We start from the raw sequence: 23,678 nt of genomic DNA on the forward strand, positions 1-23,678 counted from the left end.
TTTAACCATGGTATTCAAATTTTACTTGAACATCATTCCAACTATGTTCGAACCATAAAGACATTATTCCAACAATTTTTAAACCTTAATCAAACAATCTTCAAACTTTATTCAAACAAAGTTGATTTGAACGCATTCATAACAAGTAATGTGATATCTAATGTCATCATATGTTTAGTATTTAGAATGCAAATGATATATTCAATCCTAAATAATCAAACATTTACGATCATCAGAGTAAGCCAAAAATTGTAGTGAAAATTCGATGCAGATCACCCACACCAAATCTAAGAACACGATAGACAAAAGTACTAAGAAGACGAGCGATCAAGAAGCATATTTTCTAAAATATATGTATGTTTTACTTTTGGTGTCATGGGGCAAAGTTAACAATGAGTAGTTAAGATACATAGGCTTCGTTTGGGACAACTTACTACTTCTTAAAGCACTTTTTTAGTACTACAATTTTAATTTTTGTATAAAAGAACTGTTTTAAAAAGCGCAGTAAGAAAGTCGTCCCAAACAAAACCTTAGAATAGGAGAGATGATCTTTATTGAGAACACAAACAATAACAACAGCAAAGCTCTTCAACAAAATATAACAAATGAAGTCAACTGAAAACCTTTCGCATGAAACTAATTATTTGCACCGTTATGGAATCTTGAAGTATTCAACGTGATTGCAATGAATACCACAACATATAGAATTCCTGCAGAACATAAGAAATAATAGCAGCAAATGCAAGCAGAGTGGAAAGAGGACCAATTCTACTTCGGAGCAAGTTTGATTGGGCAAATTGCAAAAGCAATGCGCCTTGCAGCGAAGGCTAACATGAAACGTTCATCCTCTGTTAGTTGTCTCTCAATTACCTTCACAACAGATGGATCCTGTAAATACAGCAAAGTTCCAAATAATGAAAATTAGTGAAAAAAAAAAGGAAGCAAATAGTTTATTTGATGGAATGATATGACAATGAACATTTTTATCTATTTTCATAGTAACATATTATTGGTTAGGATTATATAAAAGTTTCCATGAGAAATTACATGGGTACATCAGATACCCATGGACTAGAACTCTTAATGTCTTTTTTATGAATACTAAAACAAAATTAGCAAAAAATTAGAGATTGAAAAAACATGAAAAAGAAATCAAAGGTGATGAACCATTAAGAATAAATAAGAAACAGCCATTGAGGATTGGTAGCAAAAGGATTCTACTCTATGTTGATTTTAATTAATTTCTTGACAAAGCTTTCTTGATACATAAATAAGTAAGATTAGTAATGCTGATTTAGATAATTTTCACGTTTATTTTTTCTTAGAAAAATATCACATTTGTTAATGTGAAGGTTGCAAAAATATTAGAAACCAAGATTTTAAAAAACTAGACTTCACTTCATTAAAAAAAGGAACTTCAAAAGGATGATCCAACTAGATTATGCATTTCTAGTACTTCCCAAGATTCCTTTCATAAACATCAGAAAACCACAACGCAGGATTAAAGGATTTTAAGCAAACAGGGCAAGTTTCAATAAAACTGCTCCCATTTGATAATCTTAAGTTTTAAGGGGAAAAAAAAAGGTATACATGCATCAAGAAAAAACCTAAGAAAAATTGTGAAATGGCTATTTTGTTACTGTGAGATGTTTCACTGAATAAGTTACGAAAATTACATGTTCAGTAAAATATGTAGTCAATATTTGGAGTGATCTTGCTTCTATTCTTCCTATTTACCTTCATAAATGATTCGCTTTTCTTGGATAAAATTGGCAGATAGATCCCAAAAAAAAAATTTGGTAGATAGATTTTGGGAATAGCAAGGTAAACTACAGTAAAATGTAAAACAAAAATTTGAAATTTAATATGCCAAAAATCATATCAACGAGCAGAGAAGTAATAAAGTTATGTTTTCCACATAATAGTTCACAAAGTGTGAACCAAAAAATAACAAAGAAAGAGATTCTGTGGATACCTTTATCTGTAGCTCGTTGGGAGTCGGTCTAATTCTAGCAACATCACCAATCCGGATAACATTGTTGACATTGCCATGTTCATCCCTCTCTGTTGGCAATGATGTAGAATGCCTCCACTGTCCCCCAATAATAAATTTATATTTATACCTGAAATCTCAATTTAACAAATTATTGGTTAGAAAATATTAGAAATTATCTTTTTTTAATAGATTTAAATGAGAATTTAATTTTTAACAAGATAAAATGGCGAAAAAGGATTCATGTAGCCGACCCCACGTAGTGGGACAAAGGCTTGATGTTGTTGTTGATGATGATATAAAAATGAAGGAATTGACATGCATGCGACAAAATTTGAGTTCCTATATCTAACACCTAAAGTTCTATATTTAGATAGATAACACTCTAACGTCTAAATTGTATCAAAACGTAAATTTTACTTTAGATAAATTAATATTAATAATATTTTGAATATGTTATATACGTAAATATAATAATTTAGGAGTTAGATATATAAATATATATACAAGAATTTTGTGGCATGTAGGTAAATTTTCATAAAAATATTGCAATGTCAGGAACACAGTTTTAACTCTGCTCCAAGAAATCTAAAACAATAAACATACTTTCCATGCCGAAGTCTAACTTCTGCTTCATATCTTGAACCTCCTTTGTGTACTGCCTTTATGGATTCCTTCCAATTGCCTGTGAAGTCCCCCACCAAGCACACCTCTTCTCCCTTCAACAAAAACATACAAAAGTAACAATGTTAGAAAAGTAAAATTGCTAAAATCAATGTATTATAAAAAAAAAACACTCAATCATTTGAACCTAATCACAAAAATACAAACATTTCATAATAATAATCAAAAGGCGAAAAGTCATTACTCGATAAAGTTGGAACCTTACCTCTCTACATCCATTGTTCCACACAAAATTTACAACATGAGTTGGAGATCCATCAATTTTGCCATTTTCTGCCATGGCAATAAGGTCCCATGTGGCCCAAACAATTGCTGGTCTGCAGAAAACATCATTTTTTATATTCAATCAGAGACGACTTATAGGCTATGAATTGAACAAAGCTACTCCATAACAAAAATTAGTATGCAAAAATGCCACAAGCAAAGGAAACTCCAAATCAGGACCACCAGCAACAACTACTGGCTGGATTTAATCTATGTTGCATCGATACACCTATTTATGAAGGCGTACTATATCGGATATGTGTCGGACACGAATACACGTCCGATACGTGTCGGATATAGCAAAGCCGTATCCAATTAAAATAATATTTAATTTCAAAAAGACATGCGTATCCGATACGCGTGTCCCGTTGAAAAACTAAAAAAAAATCCCAAAAAATAACGCAAAGAGAAAGGGCTAACATTGAGATGTTGCTCGAGCCAACTAAAGGAGTATGACAGGAAAAATGAGTTACTAGACATTTAATGCTTACTTTTATTTTGATATTATAAGCTACAAACCTACAAATGATGTTGTTTTTATTTTATTTTTGTCATTTCAAATATTATGCTTTGATTACTTTCTTAATTTTTATGTATGATTTATAATTTTAATGTCGTGTCCAAGCCGTACCCGTATCCAGTATTTTTAAGAATTGACGTATCTCGTATCCGTATCGTGTCGTATCCGTGTCGCCGTATCCGTATCAGTGCAACATTGGATTTAATTTTGCAGATATTAATTGATGGTAAAGATTCATAGAAAATAAATGCAAATGTACCTATCAGGTCTGCATGAGTGCAAGCCAGTAACAAAATTATGGGCAGCACTAAGGGCAGTATCTTGAATCCAGTGTAAGTACGCAATAACACATGCAGGGGATCTATCGAATCCAGTAGTACAAGTCACAAATATACGATGATTCTTCCTCAGAAGGCGTAATAAAAGCCCAACAGAGAAAGGAAGTTTCTTTCTCAGGTCTACAGAGTCCACCTCCCTACAAAAATGCCACAAACAAAAAAATAGTAAATTCAATAATCATTAATTAAATAAATCTTTCTGAACGAAAATAATTGTCTGCATGTAAAATTGAAACCACAAAAAAAGCATGATTCGAATAAGATTCACATTGCAACCAGAAATCCGACTTATAACAATTTTGACTAAAATCAATCACTTGCTGAACCAATTTCAAATTATGTAGATACAAAAGAACATACTAAAAGATCATAAAATAAAGAAATTCAAGAAATTCAAGCCTGACGTCAATACAGAGAGATAACTTTCGCCAAAAATTTATAATTGCCACTTGTACCATTCTAGAAGAAGTCACATCCAATACAACATTTAATAAGCCAAGAGGAACAAAATAATTCAGAAAAACATTATTGAAAAGAACTCTCCTTTACATGTCTCAGGCATCAATAATCACAAAATCCCTTCAGCAAATAACAATAATTCGAACTAAGGTTTCGTTTGAGACGGCATTTTACTGTTGCTTGAAGCAGCTTTTTAGTATAAAAATGTACTAGAAAAGATGCTTCAAGAAGCAATAAAAAAGCCGTTCCAAACGAAGCCTGAAAATCACTGAAATCCCACAAGGTACAGTAATCAATCCTTAAAGATATGCTCGAAAACATGCATAATAAGGCAGATAAACCAATCAAAATTCACAGCTACGCTCGTAGATGCAGAAATCACGTAATTCCATGAACAATTAGGCTGCAATCCAAGAAACTCATGAAACTGTAAAGCCGAAAATCTAGCATTGTATACTCACGCTCCGACTTCAAGCCACAAAACATTAATCCAGTAATTTGTCCCATTACGTTAACCAAGAAACAAAGAATCAGCAAACCCAAGCAACCTACCACAGAAGTAATAAAAAGCCACAACAAGCCACAGATTACAATTACACGTACAACCAAATAAAAGATCCAATAGCAAGACCTAACAATCAAACTACATAGAATCAGTCTCATCAACAACAAAACAGCAAAATCCAGAGTACCAATAGCTGAAACAAGGAACCAAAAATTGAATTTACATAATTTAATTTACTGAACCGCTCCGAACTGTACAATACAAACATGATGAGACCACAACATCATCTCTATAGGGGTGGTGCATTATCACATACATGTTTATACTAAGACTAACAAACAAATGATTTAAAAAATTAAATCAATTAAAGTAATATTGACACTCAAATGTTGATTCGCATTATTTTAATTATACAATTGTATTCAATTGGTTGAAAAGAAAATATGAGTATTTTTTTAGTTTGATTTGATGTATGTTTAAAATGTGAAACATCATTTCCATATAGTGGTAAGCCTGCCTTCCTCGGAAGTCGAAACCATATTTGTAAAAATCAAAAACAAATTAACAGAGAAAAGAGAGATAGATCGCCATAATTTAAAAGAGAACCATTGAGACAATAGTAAAAATGGGGTGAAGTTATACTATCTGCAAAGTGGCGTAATCCATATCAACTAATGAAACAAAAAATTTATCTAGCATTCAAGCAGTTGTAGTCCACTAATGCAATGAATAATAAAATAGAAAGAAGTGGAAGCAAACCACCACCTTTCAAGTGCTGAGAAATAAAGCAAGAGGTACATCTTGATGCATTGTTATGAATGGTTAGTATAAGGTAGAGAGATCCCAAATAAGAGGTATGTGCTCTAGCCTTGTAGAAAGAATGTCACTTACGGTGTCTTTTTCATCTGCTATGATGACATTGAGGCGGCAGGCCGAGCAGTTGTAAAGCATCAAAGTTGAATGACGGAGAGATCTCGAAGAGGCACAATTTTGAGCTTGTAAAGAAAATGTGCCATATGCGAAGTGAGATAATGAGGCCATGAATAGCTAGCGATGTCATAACTCATAAGGAAAGAGAAGGTTTTGAGTGGGTGGAGATTGAGGCTCTATTTGGAGCAGCCTTCACATTGCTCTGTTTTTAGACCACAACCATACTTTTGCATTTACCTACTGCTTCCTTGTTGTTTTCAAAAAATTTAAGTGATAGGAAGCTATTTTTTATAATTAGATATGATATTATGTGGTAGCTATATGAAAGTCGTTGAAAAAAATTATAATCTCCGAAACTTTCAAAAAAGTTGCTTTTCTCACCGCTTCTTCACATGCACCTTTACAAAAAGTAGCAGCCATCCCAAACGGATACTAAATATGAAGAAATTAGAATTCACTTGATTAAGATGGTTTTTTGCGCTACATTACTTTGTATTTTATATATGTCATTTTTTTTTTCTTTGCACTTACATTACTTTGTAAAAAACCTAAAAAATTACAATACTTGCAAACCATTTACTTTACACCCACCATACAAGCAACTAAAAATAAAACATATATCTTTCAAGAAAATGTTTTAAGAGCTATTTTCCATTTTCCAAATATTATGACAACAAATTAAAAATCCAAACCATTAACATTGAAATGATAGGTTAATTAGATTTCTATATTTCCGTTATCCACCAGTAATATTAAGTGCATTAGTGGATGGCTGTTTTCAGCCAGTCATTAATTGAAAAGAGGCATCATTTGGTTTGAAGCAGTTATAAGTGTGTGTGGGCCTTTAATTCTTTCTTAACCTATTTAGAATTCACGCAAGCAGAATAGAGAAGAAAAAGGGAAGCAGTGTGGTTGTGGAAAGGATCATATTTTATAGGAAGAATCGACTCAATATACTGTTGATGTTACAGCACAGTGCAGCAGAAATCCCTGTATCTTTGTTTGGCACAGTGCCTAGATTACCTGTAGCATATTCGGCATAGTGGAATTTGGCAGTAAAGAAAACGGCAAGGTGATCAGTGCAGGAAAATTCTATCGTTGAATTAAAGAAGTAAAAGGGTTCGGGATTTCGAAAGAATAATTTTAGTAAAGAATTCTAATTCAAGGAGAATACTAAAGAAATTGAGAAAGACGAAGAAGTTTAAGAAAGAAGGAAGAGAAACAAGTTTGGTATATTCCTAGTGTAGATTTAGTAGTACAAGTTCTTAAAGATGTTGTATCTTATGATATCCTAGATTCATCTAGTCATATGTATAGAGAGTTTCGAAGTGACGTATAATCATAGAAGAGTACAAAGTAGAGAATTGGAGGAGATGCCTCGATAAGAAAGTAAGTAATGCAAATTAAATTTTTAAAGACAAGTTTTGTTAAATTATACTTATATACTGAAAATTGACCGAATTAAAGAAACATATGTATTACAAGTTATTTATTTTGATTAAAGATGTTCTTCTCCAAATTTTCAAGTATGAATAATTGATTACATAATTTCAGCATTTGAGTCCAAAATAAAGTTTTGTATGTTCATCTAAATATTTTCCTAATTAATAATGTTTTGAAAAAATGTTAATTTTCTTACATATGATATGTATATTCTTTGTATTATAATAAAAATTATAATGAAAGCATGCAACAATATAATTATAAACTATGAATATGTGAAGTGTGTTGAATATAAACTTCAAGTAAAATTTAGCTGTAAATGATGTATAACTTATAAGTGTAGATTGGACAAAAGGATTTTCATACATGAGACTACATTGTAAGTGGGACAAAATATTATATTTGCATATCAGGTGGGGCAAAATTGCAAAAGGGACCCTAAAGAGACAAAAAATGATCTTTATGTAATTCAATGACAATAATGTCAGGTTTATAAGGCTCCATTGAATATTGTTATGAAAGTGTAGCAAAATTTTTTATAAATTAAAATTAATATTTAATGTAAAAGTAAAGATTAAAATAATAAAATTCATCAAGATTTTATGATATTTTACAAGAAAAAATAAGTTTATTCAACGATGATTTCAATATTTTGATTTACTATAATTACAATATTTTAATTGTTAATTAATTTGCAAATCTTATTAAACCTCATAGCTCACCAGTATCTTTTTTACTGGCTGTTGTTACATGAAAGGAAAAAGAAAATATCAGTGCAAATTAATTTGCAAGTTATTTCATATTTTATTTTAATAATTATCTTTGTTGTGAAGCCTAAATTTGAGGTATGAAAACATTTCAATGATGTATTATTTTGAAATTGTATTAGTAGCCTGTAAGTATGACTTTGATGAAACTTTAAGTTATTAGATATTTCTGTTGATATAATGGAATATTAGTGAATATTTTATTTTACTTTCTAAATGAATGAAAAGTATCAGATGTTTAATAATGAAAATATTTTTTTTTTGTTACACTCTACAGCACTGTTAAGAGTATTATGGGTGTTACAAAAGTGGTATTCACTTTTGTGACACCCCACAATACCTCTTAACAGTGTTATAGAGTGTAACATGCATAACATAAAATTTTTCTCATTAAATATCTGATACAATTCCTTTGAAAATTCACATAAAACATCCAATAATATTTCATATGATACATCAACAAAAGCATTTAATACATTAAAACTTCAACAAAGACATACTTACAGAGCCACTAATGAAATTAAAATTAATATATTATTGAACTGTCTACATACCTCAAATGTAGACTCACAAATAGAGACAACCATTAACATATAATATTGAAATACTTGCAACTTAGTCTGCATCGATTTTTTCTTTTTTTTTTCCCTATAACAACAGCCAATAAGAAATATACTGGTGAGATGTGAAGCTCAATAAACTTTGTAAATACATTAGAAATTAAAATACAATAATTATAATAAATTAAAAACTTTAAAATCATCATTGAAATAACTTACTATTATTTGTAAAATATTCAAAAAATTTCCATCCAACAATACAGTTAATACATGCACTGCTGCTTTCCTTCACTGCCACAAAAATCTTTTCATCTGAACTCTTCTTCATTAAATAATTTAAATTATGAGCTTCATATAAAATCTCTGAAACAAGATCGGATTTCTTTGGTATCCAGAAATACCGATTGCTCATAATTTTCTCCTGATCATCTAAAATGAGATCCTTTCTTTTTTTTGATTACTTTTGCTCTATAAGTTGCAGATAATCTGGGCTAATCTTCTGAGCTTCAATGATTTTTTCCTACAAAGAATGATGAATTGTCATATGATTAACACTAACTGAATCTTGATCCCTACATTCTGACTTCGAATTTTAAAGTTTACATTTCTTTAATCAACCATTCTTCCATAGTCAACATACAATTCAACTATACTTTAGACTTTCTGCTTAATGTATCAGCAACTACATTAGTTTTTCCTAGATAGTACTGGATGTCAAGATCATAATCTTTTATCAATTTTAGTCATCTTCTCTACCTCAGATTTAATTCCTTCTAAGTGAAAATGTATTTCAAACTTTTATTATATTATGAAAGCATGCAATAATATAATTATGAACTCTCAATATGGAAAGTGTAGTGAATATCAATTTAAAGTAAAGTTTGACTTTAAATAATGTATAACTTATAAGTGTAGGTGGGACAAAAGAGTTCTCATACATGAGACTACATTGTAAGTGGGGAAAAAAGAATCCCAGAGAATATTATATCTGTATACCAAGTGGGGCAAAAGAGACCCTAAAAAGCCAAAAAGAATCTTTATGTAATTCAATGACGATAATATACCTGGGCTTCATTGAATATTATTATGAAAATGTAACCAAATATTTTACATATTAACATTGATATTCAATGTAAGAAGTAAAGATTAAAATATTAAAGTTAATTATAATTTTATGATATTTTACAATTAAATATAAGTTTATGTAATTATGATTTGCAAAGCTTATTAAGCCTCATAATTCACAAATATCTTTCTTACTGCTATTGTTATAGGAAAGGGAAAGAAAAATAATTTGTGTAAATTAATTTGCAAATTTTTTCATAATTTATGTTAGTCATTTATCTTTGTTGTGAAGTCAACATTGAGGTATGAAAATATTTCAGTAAAGTATTACTTTGTAATTGTATTAGTGGCTTTATAAGTATAACTTTGGTAAAATTTTAAGTTATACCCTAGAGAATATTATATATTTATACCAGGTGGGGCAAAAGAGACCCTAAAAGGCGAAAAAGGATAACTATGTAATTCAATGACTATAATGTCAGGTACACCTGGGCTTCTTTGAATATTATTATGAAAGTGTAAAAAGTTATACCCCATAGAATATTATATATTATACCAGGTGGGGCAAAAGAGACCTAAAAGGCGAAAAAGGTATCTATGTAATTCAATAGCGATAATGTCAGGTACACCTGGACTTCTTTGAATATTATTATGAAAGTGTAAAATTGATATTCAATGTAAGAAGTAAAGAATAAAATATTAAAATTAATTATGATTTTATGATATTTTATAATTAAATGTAAGTTTATGCAATTATGATTTGTAAAGTTTATTAAGCCTCAAAACTCACTAATATCTTTCTTACTAGCTATTGTTATAACAAAGGGAAAGAAAAACATCTGTATAGATTAACTTGCAAGTTATTTCATAATTTATATTAGTATTTATCTTTATAGTGAAGTCAACATTTGAGGTATGAAAATATTTCAGTAATATATTACTTTGGAATTGTATTAGTGCTCTATAAGTAAAAGTTTGATAAAATTTTAAGTTATTAGATACTTCCGTTGATGTAATTGAATATTAGTGGATATTTTATTTCATTTTCCAAATGAATAAAAAGTATTGATATTTAATAATGAAAATTTTATATTTATTTTTATAATATTCCACAGTATTATTAAGGGGTACTATGAGGTATAATAAAAGTGAATTGTGACACCCCACAGTACCCCTTAACAGTACTGTAGAGTGTAACATGCATAACATAACATTTTTCTCATTAAATATATAATATAATTCCTTTCTTTTAAAATTCGTATAAAACATCCAATAATGTTACATTTGATACATCAACAAAAGTATTTAATAACTTAAAACTTCAACAAAGACATACTTACAGAGCCACCAATAAAATTCAAACTAATACATTACTGAATTGTCTATATATCTCAAATGTAAACTCAGAGACAAACATTAACATATAAAATTAAAATACTTGCAACTTAGTCTGCATCGACATTTTCTTTTCATAGAATTATATTAGTAAGCTATGAGGCTCAATAAACTTTACAAATATATTAGCAATTAAAATACAATAATTGTAATAAATTAAAATATTAAAATCATCATTGAAATAACTTACTATTACTTGTAAAACATCATAAAATGGTAATTAACATTAGTATTTACTTCTTCTAAAGTTTACACTGTATATCAATTTTAGTCTATAAAAAATTTAGTTATCCTTTCATAAAAATATTCAATGGAGACCAAATAAATATGACATTATTAATATTGAATTACATAAAGATCCCTTTTGCCTCTTCAGGGATCCATTTTGCCCCACCTACTATGCATGTATCATATTATCTGAGATCCCTTTTGCCCTATTTATAAAATAGTTTCATGCATGGGAACCATTTTGTCCCTCCTACAATTGTAAATTATATATCATTTATAGCCAAATTTTAATTTAAGTTGATATTCATTACACTTCTCATATTTAGACTTCATAATTACATTGTTAAATGATTTCATAATCATTTCTGTTATAATATGTATACAATTAATATGCATACCATATGGAAAAAAAATTAACATCTTTTGAAAACAGTATCAAATTGGAAAGCATTTAAATGAACATGTCAAATCTTATTTTGAACTCACATTATAAAATTATGTAAGTAATTCTTTATACTTGAAAACTTGGATAAAAACATCATTAAGCAAAATAAATAACTTAAAATACATATTTTCCTTTAATTCAATCAATTACCAGTAGACAAGTATAAATTAACAAGAATTGTTTTTAAAAATTTAATTTTTATTACTTACCTCCTTGTCGAGCTGTCTCATCTAATTATCTACTTCGTACACTTCTACGATTGTAAGTAACCTCATAACCTCTCCTTTGCATAGATCCAATGAATTATCATTTAAACTTTCTCTCTTAATCTTCCTTCAATGATTCCTCAATTTGTTTGCACACTTATCTCAAACTACAATTCATCACATATTTCCAAATTAATAACATCTAAATCTTAGTGACAGTTTTCGAAAAATTTCCATCCAACAATACAATTAATATATGCACTGCTGCTTTCCTTCAATGCCACAAAAATCTTTTCATCTGAAATCTTCTTCACTAGAAAGTGTTGCTCCTAGTGACAGTTTTCCTTCACCGCTCCTGCCAGTGTTCCAAAAACACTATGTTGATTCTTCCTACAGGATTTCTACCGTTGGAGCCTAGCCTTTTTTTTTGCCTCTTACTGCCTCTTACTGCAGTGTTTCCTGTACTATGCCTTTCGAATTCTCCTACATTCTCTTAACACTTTTGTAACACCTCATAGTACCCATTAAAAGTACTGTAGAGTGTAACAAATATAAATATAATATTTTCATCAGTAAACATCTGATACTTTTTAATTATTTGAAAAGTTATATAAAATACCTACTAATATTTCAATTATATCGATGGAAGCGTATAATAACTTAAAGTTTCATCAAAATAATACTTACAGAGCCACTAATACAATTTTAAAGTAATATATCATTGAACTGTTTACATATTTAAATGTAGACTTCACAAACAAAGATAAACACTGAAATATTTTGTATGTTCAAAGTTCATAATTATATTGTTGCATGCTTTCATAATAATTTTTGTTATAATCTGTAAAGAATATACATAGTATATGTAAGAAAATTGACCTTTTTTCTAAAACATTATCAATTAGGAAAATAGTTAAATAAACATACAAAATCTTATTTTGGACGTACTACATTAGAGGTATGAAAATATTTCAGTAAAGTATTGATTTAAAATTGTATTAGTAGCTCTATAAGTATGACTTTGATGAACCTTTAAGTTATTAGATGCTTTTGTTAATATAATGAATGAATGAAAAACACTATGTTTAATGAAGAAAATGTTATTTTTATTTTTTTTTATATTCTAAAACCATCATTGAATAAACTTAATCTTACTTATAAAATATCATAAAATCAAAATTAAATTTAATATTTTAATCTTTATTTCTTACATTGAATATTAATTTTAATCTGTAAAAGATTTAACTATATTTTCATAACAATAATTCAATGAAGTGAATATTGTTTAACTTCCCGTTGCTGTGTTAGATAAAAAATGATATAAAAAATGTGGAATAATCTAAATTCAACAAGTCTATATGTAACGAAATTTACAAATATTGTAGCATCCATCATTCATAAGAAATTTAAAATATATAGATAAAAAATAAGATGAAGCATACAAGAACACAAAGCAGAATAAATCAGAGTTTTGAAACTACCTGTATAATTTTTTTAACAATCTTAAAAATAAATGCACCTGATCAGAAGTCTGGAGAGATGCCAAGACATCTTAAATATGATATACGTTCACCTACCTAATAGGATAGTTCACCATAAGAATATTTGAGTTGCAGCAGAACTCATTGATAGCTCGTGAATTAATCCCCCAATTTGCTCGCTCACTTTCGCTTTGAAAGTTCAGAACAGCAGTGATTCCCTGGGTACAGAAACTAAATTTGGCAAATATAAAACTTGGACAGTAGCGAACTACAAAACAAAACATAAAAAATCACCAAGATTTATCTTCAAAAGGAAATGTAAAATAATATGTATGTGAAACTAAATGTGCATTATATGACAACTTCAAGACGAGCATTGCAACTACTAGGAATAATTCCCTGAAATATAAGAAAAAGCGCATATATTGCTGATTCCAGTAAAAAATGAAACTTGCATGGAACTTAGGTTTAGACAAGTACGCAGGCCTATCACAAATACTAAAATTTGTTCAAGAATGCTTTTGATTGCAGACTTCCACTGCCAAAGCGACTCTTGGTCCTTTCATCCTTAGAATCCACCAACTGGTCATGTCTTTTGAAATTGAAAGGATCAAAGGAGGAGAGAAAGAGATTAAACAAATAATTCTGCACACGCACAAACAGATGGGGATGGATTCTTAAGGGGTTTGTGACTACAAAACAGTGGGATTATCCATAATTGAGAAAATAGAATGAAAATGAGGTGCACGCTATAAGTAGAGTAAGGTTGTATATGCTGATTCTAGATCATCCCTTCAGAAAGTGTGATGAACAAGAGAAGAGTAACGCTATAACATTTTTTTTATACGGAATTTGTTCTCAGGGTTTGAGAAACAAATATTAGATGAAGGTAAATCTATGAATGCAACTAATGAAGTTTGCACAATGTAGAAATGCAGTCCTAAGCTAACGCAAACAAAGAGGAGATACGGAGGACAGAAGAGTAGCTTTTCAATTCAGTGAAATAACACTTGTAAAAGCTTTTACTGTAGCAGCAGCTTACATATATAGAGGTAAGTGTAGTACACGTGCCGTACGCGGGATGAAAATCAGCCACAGGTGAGACCTCTTCATCTACTGGTGTAGAGTGTGGCATGAACGTTGGGGTTTGACTGGTTTTTGGCGAGTGCGGTGGACAGATTAATCTCTTCGCTGAGGAAAAGAGAGCAATGGTCTTCGAGTCCAACATGGGATAATTTTGTTCAGATGGAGGTCTTGAATGCCTAATATTGCTGAGGAAGTCCGTTGAGGGTGTATAGCAGAATGTCTTAACTATCGATGGAGCAACCGACAACTGCGATGTTGTCGACCAGCGCCTTGATGTTCGTAGGATATTCGATCATGGTCTATAGTCCCATGGAGATGTGATGTAGCTCATTCTTGAGTTGTATCACACACAACCGATATATGGCTTGAATGCGTTGTTCAAGCATGCTCCAAATGTCTGCACAGGTGTCGAGATGAAGGAATTATAGGAGGACGCTAACGGTAATGGTGGAGCATAGAGTGGCTGCTAAATTCTGATCTATCAGTGTCCAACGGAGGTGTGCCTCATTCGGTCTGGATGTGCCGGTAGTGTCGAGAATGAGGCGGGGAGGAACAGGTTTGGATTTGTCAAGGAAGGAGGCATAACTATTCGCCCTAAATAGTTTGAGAATTTGGGATCGCAGGTAGAGTAGTTGTCATTTGATAGCTGGACAGGAACGATCGTCTTAATGTTGGAAATGAGAAATATAAGGGAGGAGGGGATGATGACTGTTTCCTGGGTGAGCTCATTAGAGGCGTCGTCGGTGTGTGAGGAAGGGGGGTTGCCATCCTGGTGACTATTGGGCTGCGAGCCAGAGAGGCTCTGATACCGTGTAGAAATGCAGTCCTAAGCTAATGCAAACAGAGAGGAGATATAGAGGAAAGAAGAGTAGCTTTCCATTTCAGTGAAATAACACTCGTACAACCTTTTACTATAACAGCTGCTTGCATATATAGAGTGTGGGCTCCGAAAATTCGGCCCCGGCCTCTGCCCGCTGTTTGCTTTTCTTCGGAGGGGGGGGGGGATTTTAATGAAATAAGTTCCAAGGTAAATTTTGGAAAGGCAGATGGGTTTGTAGATAAGACACTACCCAGATATTTCACCCTCATTTTGTGAGAACTTTATGATCTGAGTTCTGGTTTCCAATAGGCGCAAGTCCCTATAGTTAATTACTCCTCTTGATAACGAGAGAGAACTTTCGATTAAGGCTAGTCGTCAATCAGATACTTATGAATACGAGTTATATGGCATATAGTAGCAGCTGAATTTGGATTTGGGAATTTGAAGATTTTGAATTGGATATTTGAGAAAGTTTGATATTTTAAATAGAAATTCTTGCACTCAAAGAAAATGGTGGGAGAATGGATGATAGACTCGATCAAGATCTCATGGTTCTGTTGTCCCGGCCATCGTGGTCCCTGATCTACTTAGTCAGAGGAGGTAGTCGACCCAACCTGACAGAAGGATCCTTGTCGGCAGCCATGGGTTGCTTCGTCCAAGGGTACCTTGTAGACCTGGGGTGAATATTTGCCTAAGAGAACAAATTTGAATCCATCTTAGCTAAGAGAGAGCTTTGTGTCCTGTCAATCATATCATATTGATTCATATCTCAAGGATTTGATGCCACTAAGGAGCGTATTGGCTCTAGCCATAACCGATATTTCGTTGTGCCATTTGGCGGCAAAACCGGCGATTAGAGGATACGTACCACGTCCTTATTGGCAGGGGATTATTTGAGAATGAATCCTAATAATTTTTTCGACTAGGCATTAGATCTATATGAGCTGAAGTTATTTTCAAATTTGTCCACCTCGACAAACTATTGCGGAAGGTGGATGGATTTTGCTTTAAGTGTTAATGGATAGATTTCAGTTTTAAATATCTTTGGGATTTTGAGATTTTTGGACATTTGGATGACATTTGGATCGTATATTACTTTCTTAAACTATTTATAGGCCTCTTTATTTCTTTCCTAATTAGCAGAATTTTTATATATAAACCAATTTTAATAACAATTTTTTAACTTTTCATAAAACTTTAATTCCACCATCAATTATTTTTACTTTTAGGAGTTTTTTTCTTTGATAATCCAATCATATATTTTGCAACATGCTTATTATCACTAACTTTTTGTTCACATAACATTAACTTAATCATGCATAGACAAAATCTTAAAATCTAGTATCTTACTTTTAAAAATATTTTTGTTAATATTTTTTAAATGCTCTCATCTAATCCTAGAACAATATTTTATTTTATTTGTTATTTTCTAACCCTTCATCTTAAAGTCCAAAACTAATAAACGATGTTAAGCACATAAACTTTCACTTGAAATAATGTTACAATCTTTGCAATATATCTATGATAAAAACTAATCATAGATGAAGTTTACAAGTGGTTGATCCATGCATTGAACTTCTTAGCATCAATTGTCCAATCATATGTAGGAATACCCACGTGGACTATGAAAGCATCTTTCATGAGTGGTAGGCATATCACCATCTTCATCCTCTTCAACTATGTTTGTATTTATCATGGAAATAGGAGTGATATGACTTGGAACCCTAGTCAAAGTTGTAGTTCTTATATTCTCATCACTCCATCATTCGGTCATTTATTCCATCAATCTAGCCACTTGATCAGCTAAATTAGTTTTATTTCCTTCTTTTCTTCATCTTGACATTTGATGTGTCTCCAAGACAAGAGGGAACTTTCCCTTGTCCTAGTACCCTTCTTCATTTTTACCATAGACCAAGAATCACTGTTATGATAACAAATTGATCCATAGATCTACCTTCTTTTGAGTTTTCCCTACTATATTTTCTAAAAAAATATAGAGAAAGTGCCGATTGTTCTCCTTTGAGTAGCTTGTGTCAACACTTAAATTTGCAACAACAATCAAGAAGTAGTGGCACCAAAATAGCAGCAGCAGCTTCTCAACCAAACAGCACAACAGAGCAATTTAGCAATGCAAAACATATCAAAGGAGAAACAGGCAACTCCAAGTCACCGGGAAAATAGTGACAAAAGGGGCTTCTATTAGTGCTTCCTGCTACAGGAGCCGAGTGCCAAGGCTTCCTTCCATAAGAAGTTACATGAGCGTGCCCAGCCCCTTCGATTAAAGCTAAAAGGTTGGAGATGAAGGAAATGACCGCAAGCAAATGTTGACAAGAGAGAGGAAGTTTGTTTTGAGAATTTTTTTAGTTCTTTTTTAGATTCCACAGCTATGTGAGTGATCGGCATCAAAAGGGAGGTCAATAAGATCTAATCTTTTCCTAAACAATCCCCACAAAGAGAGGAATCATATCCATTATAACAAACCTAAATAACTTTTAACTTAACGATAATTCCTAGAGAAATCATCTAAATTGAATTTAAATTTGAATGTAAATTTATCATTAAAAAATTCAAATCCGTCTAATCAAATTGTAAAAAAAAAATTGATCTAATGGTCAAGCTTTTAGCGCTTTGAGACCTCTCTCATTTGATGTTTGAATGACAATTTAATCACGCCTATGAACTCATGGTGACATCCTCTTCAATCTCAATAACGTGATCAAAGAATAAACAGCATTGGCAATTTTTTTAAACAAATAAGATTATTAAAACTTCAATTAATGATGCCAAAATCCTAGATATATCACTAATAGATGATTCATAATATCCCCCGATATTTAAAAATCTAGTAAGCTTCACTCAAGTTTCTTGGTAAATTGTAACTTGAGTCAACCCTAATTTCATGCCTTAGACCCTTAACAGAACACAAAAATGCCTCGAGGCAAAACTGGCTTACTTACAAGATTTGCAAATCTATTATAATATTCAAACACGCTAAGATTATTTTGGTTGCAACCATTTAAGTGATTATTCAATTAATATTGATATTCATCATATGACATATAATGCTCTTTTAAGTATATGTCCATTGCAACACCATGTTGAATTCATTTTGCTTGAAACACTACACCAATAAATTTGATCATGTCCAGCTAATTTTATTTCAGCAACTTAAACTTCTAGAAATCAAACAAAATGTTTTCTCCAAAAACGAAAGACAAAAAACCAAATTATCAGCCATTCCAAAAATAACTCAAGATCATTCCTCCCATTGAACATATTGATCATCATGATGGTTACATTGTACTTGTTTAGAATAACCATGACTTGCCCCAATTTGCTTAAAACACTTTCTTTTCTTTTTTTCTTTTTTTTTTTTGGCCTAAGTATTATGCTCGATTATGATTGACATAATGTAGCAGTCATAGGATTTGATATCAATTTGATGTAGGATGTTTGAGGGTCAAGGATGATATGCTAAAATGAAATCACATAAAAAATTATAATCCACAGGTTACCCGCTCTTAACTTTATCAAAAAATTGTAACTTTTAATTTAAAAAAAAAAACAAATTGCTTCTTCCATTCTAAATGAAAACTTAAGGTTACCAAAAAAAAGTGACAATTTCAAACTCACATTTCACACTATGAAACAAAAATCTAATACACACCACACTTAACTAAATTCCAAACACACATGCACAACTAGTAAACAACAGCAACAGCATGAATCCTTTTTCTCCATTGTGTCATGTTAACAGTCAAATTCTCATTTAAATTTAATAAAAGAATGTCATTTCTAATATTTTCTAGCCAACACTTTTAGATCTACCTATACCACATAGGCCAAATCCAATACATCTGCTCTCCTGATTGGGGCATCGGAAGGCCGACGTTTTATTTGTCCAAACCATCTAAGGAGACTCTTTCAAATCTTATCTACCACTAGAGCTACTCCAACTTTTCACATATGTACTTGTTTCGCATTCTGTCTCTAAAAGTGAAGCCACTCATCCACCTTATCATCCTCATCTCAGCAACACTAAACTTAGTTTTAAGTTTCTATTTTAATGACCAACATACTACACTATATAAAGCATTATAGGTCTCACCACCATCTCATAAAATTTTTCCTTAAGTTTGAGGGGTACTTTTCTATCACACAACAAGCCCAATGCATTACTCCACTTCAACTATCCAACTTGAATTCTACTAATAATATCCCCATCGATTTCACTATCACTTTGAACAACCGACCCAATATATCTAAAACTTTTACTCATATGAATAACTTGATCACCCAAAGTCACAATCCCCCACTATATCTAATATTACTAAAATTATACTCCACATATTCAGTTTTAGATCAACTCAGATGAAAACCTTTAGATTCTAAGATTGACCTCCATAATGTAAGTTTTTCTTGAACTCTCTCTCTAATCTTATCAACAAGAAGAATATCATCAACAAAAAATCATACACCAAGTACATCCTCTTGCAAATGTCTATTAAGAACATCCATGACTAAAGAAAAAAAGATATGAGCTTAAAGCTAATCCTTGATGTAATCCAACTAGAATAGGAAAATACTTGATCAAACCACCTTATCTTTGAACATAAGTAACAACTTCTGCATACATATCTTTAATAACTTAAATATAAGCATTATAAACTCATTTCTTTTCTAGAACTCTTCAAAACACTTCTCTTGGAACTTTATCATTTGCTTCTCTAAATCATTAAATATCATAGGTAGATCCTCCTTATTCTCTCTATACTTCTCCATCAAAGCTCTCAATAAATGTATAGCTTCCATAGTAGACCTACCATGCATGAATCAAAATTGATTTTGAGAAGCATTAGTATCATTTTGTAACATATGCACAATAACTCCTCCCATAGTTTTAATATATGACATATTAATTTAATTCCTCTATAATTTGCATACTTGTGCATCACCTTTATTCTTAAAAATAGGAATTAACACACTCCGTCTTCACTCATCTGACATCTTTTAAATTTTCAAAATAATATTGAAAATTTTTGTAAGCCAAAAAATTCCTTCATCTCCGAAGCATTTCCACACCTTTATTGGAATATCATCAGGTGTGGAAAACTCTCTAATTTCAATTTTATTAATACAACGATAAAAACTAAATCTTTATTTTCATTTAGGTGCTAAGGAAACTACAGTTAATCGTATTTTCACAGTCTTCATTGAAAAGCTTATCGAAATATCACATGCACCTTTGTTGAATATCCTCTTCTAATAAAAGCATTTTTTTAATCTTCATCTTTTATGAACTTCACTTGAACTAAATTGTTACTTATCCTATCTCCTTATTTGACTACCTTATACATACATATTTCCCCCTCTTTAGTATCTGATCTATTAAAATTGAAACAATGATAGAAATCACCCAAAACAAGAACTAGATCTTAGGCCAGTACAAGGAGCCTCATCCCTAAAAATAGTCATCCACACCTATGACTCATTTGAAGAATACAAATCCAACAAGCAAATACATAAAGAGGAAAACTAGAATTCTATTTTAATACTAAATGCTTATTGAGTTTTAGAAAGCTCGAGGATTCTGTTTATAGCCTACAAAGGACCAAAAATAAGAAACACTCAAAATATGTCAAGATTCCTTCAAACGATAAGTTTTCCGTCATCCCTCATGAATTCAAGTAGCATAAACCTTCCATAAAAGTCCAAGTCTATATTTATACGTAAGAACTAAACAAAATAGAGAAAAATAAAGAACCAAAATAGGGACCGGACAACTTTATAAGCATGTAGCAAAGCAAATGTGGGGACTATAGTAATTAGCAGATTGGGGAATTATAGCAATTAGCAGATTGGGCGACTACAGCAATTAGCAGATTGGGCGACTACAGCAATTAGCAGATTGGGGGACTGTAGGAGATAGCAGGAGTGTAGCAATTAGAAGACGTGCGAGTCGGGTGACAATTTCGCGATAAAGCAATTAGCAAGTGTGGAAGGTGACAATAGCAGTTGACTGAAAAAATAAGGAAATAGAATGAAACAGTGGGAAGAGACAATGGACAGAGCACTTCAGCATCATGAACTCTTTTTATATAGATAATATTCTCCTTGGCCAAAAAGGCCAACTTTTCAGGACCGTCACTTATCCTCAGAGTGATCCAACATGATAGTGCTTAAATTAGGAACTACACATAAAAAGGGATCTCAATATTCAAGAGTTATATTTTACCACACTTAACGAGTCTCACATTACCAAGGATGGCAAGAACACAGGCTACCATCATTACTACAAAATTTCACCTTACATTTAATATCTAGAAATGTTTTTGACAAGGCATGATTTCTAAACATCAAAAATGAAAATTTCTTTTAAAAAGTTTCTAACATGGAGAATGATTCAGCACAGGATTGTCCCAGAAAAGGTGAGCAACAGGAAGCAAGAGCATAGAAATTTTCAACTACAGTTAAAAAAATACATAGAAAGAACAGGGAAACCTTGTACTTAGCAGGCATCCGCACGCATCTGCATTATACATAATATGCATGTGACAATGCATTCAAGTTATGTGTGCGATAATATATAAGCACGCATGTAATCTAGGCAAAGAGATCACTTTTTATAAGAGAATTACAAAAAATTGACTGAATGAAAGCATATCTACCATATTTGATAATTTCTGCACATCACTTTCTGATTGTATGCATGATCCAACATAAATCTGTTCAGTAATCTGGAGAAACACAAAAAATCAAATCAAATAAATAATAAACTATTCTTTTAGAAGGACGGGAGCACTTATACATCTTGTACCATTCATCCAAAATTTTGAATGATTGTAATTTAAATAAAGTCATCTCCCTTCTTCAATTCCCAATCTTATATTTAATTAATTAGTTGTAATCTCTTATAAATCTAGTCGGTCAAAGATGATAATGAATGGTATATTATGTGTAAGTAAAAGAAATTCTAACATTCAAAAATTATTATAGGCTATATATATATATATAATTCTAATTCGACGGCTGGACCTGATGGGTTTACTTCTTTATTTTTTCAAAAATGTTGGCATATTATTAAACCGGACCTTATTGCAGCTGTGGTTGATTTCTTTGAAGGCAATAAGATACATAAATTCTTTACTTCTACTATTATTGTTTTAATTCCTAAAAAAGATAATCCGGACACTTGGACTGATTTTAGGCCTATTAGTCTTTGTTCTTTTTTCAATAAGCTTACTTCTAAGATTCTTGTTTTGAGGTTAGGTACTTTTTTACCTAGAATTATTTCTCCTAATCAATCCAGTTTTGAGAAAGGGAGATTAATTTCTGATAACATTTTGCTGACCCAAAAGTTGGTTCAAGATTTGGATGTGAAAACAAGATGAGGTAATTTGCTTTTTAAACTGGACATTTCTAAAGCCTATGATAACTTGTCATGGGAGTTTTTATATTGTATTATTTCTTTATTTGGTTTTTTGACTCTTCTATTGGTATTATTAAGAATTCGACTGAAAATGTTTGGTTTTCAATCTTATTCAATGGAGCTTCTAATGGCTATTTTCATTCTTCTCATGGTGTTAGGCAAGGTGATCCTTTGTCACCTTCTCTTTTTATAATTGCTATGGAACATTTCTCTAGATGTTTAAATGCTCTTTTTGAGAGTTATCCTAGTATGTATTTTAAAACTAATGGTGGTTTACCCATTTCCCATCTTTGTTTTGCGGATGATTTTATTATTTTTGCTAATGGTAGCTTTAATCATGCTAAGAAAATCAAGGATTTTATTGGTTTATTTTCTTTGGAGAGTAGCCTCCAGTTTACTGCTAATAAGTGTTCTTTCTATACTTCTAAAGACATTTCTATATCTAATATTAACAGAATTGGTGCTTCTACTAACTTCTTGCATCAGAAGTTGCCTTTCAAATATTTGGGTGCCCCTATTTTCAAATGTCGTAAAAAATCTCATTTGCTTAATGAGATTCTTAATAAGATAGTGAATTATATTTCTTCTTGGGAATTTTATTTTCTTTCTTATGGTGTGTTGACCTCTGAATAATACTCAAAGGAACCAAAGAAAACGAGTAAAAAATACCTTACACACGACGGATCCGCAAAATCTATCGAGTAGCTCACGCGAATCCCGCCAGAAATCCTGGAAAAACCTTGTATCACTGTTGGCTCTATCAAAGTCCCGTAAATCCTGCTCAGATACCTCGTCTCGTCGAATGAGTCCCGTAAAATCTGCCCGAAATCACGTTGAATCACTGCACATTCGGCGCCGTTCCGGGATTCCTGTTCGCAGAGCCTCGATCCTCGCCTTCTATGCTTCTATAAAACCAAAGGGTTGGCTCTTCAGTTTGCGGCTGGCTCCCGTCGCTACCTCCACACCAGCGATCGACCTCTGCTTCCCGAATTCCTCCCGACTGCTCCTCTCAGCCGGCCGAACCCCAAGCCGATCGGAAGCCCCAACCTCTTCCAATCCC

The 23,678-nt window shown here is 31.7% G+C and overlaps 1 protein-coding gene across 4 annotated transcripts in view; it reads right to left on the minus strand.

Moving 5' to 3' along the window:
* Positions 1-597: 597 nt before the first annotated feature.
* LOC110116158 (phosphoglucan phosphatase LSF1, chloroplastic) overlaps positions 598-23,678 on the minus strand; it is a 35,148-nt gene continuing 12,067 nt past the window's right edge. For 3 of the 4 annotated variants that reach the window (XM_020849634.2, XM_020849635.2, XM_028692594.1), the window contains 7 exons: positions 21,858-21,926; positions 13,380-13,501; positions 3,721-3,936; positions 2,883-2,994; positions 2,600-2,712; positions 1,976-2,123; positions 598-888 (listed from right to left, as the gene is read on the minus strand). In XM_020849634.2, coding sequence (XP_020705293.1) covers positions 769-888; positions 1,976-2,123; positions 2,600-2,712; positions 2,883-2,994; positions 3,721-3,936; positions 13,380-13,501; positions 21,858-21,926 — 900 coding nt within the window. In that variant the 3' untranslated portion in view covers positions 598-768. The remainder of the gene's footprint in view (positions 889-1,975; positions 2,124-2,599; positions 2,713-2,882; positions 2,995-3,720; positions 3,937-13,379; positions 13,502-21,857; positions 21,927-23,678) is intronic. The other variant, XM_028692593.1, reaches the window with a different exon arrangement.

Source organism: Dendrobium catenatum, unplaced genomic scaffold (assembly GCF_001605985.2).
Source record: "Dendrobium catenatum unplaced genomic scaffold, ASM160598v2 original_scaffold_235663, whole genome shotgun sequence".
In the NCBI taxonomy this organism is placed as follows: Eukaryota; Viridiplantae; Streptophyta; class Magnoliopsida; order Asparagales; family Orchidaceae; genus Dendrobium; species Dendrobium catenatum.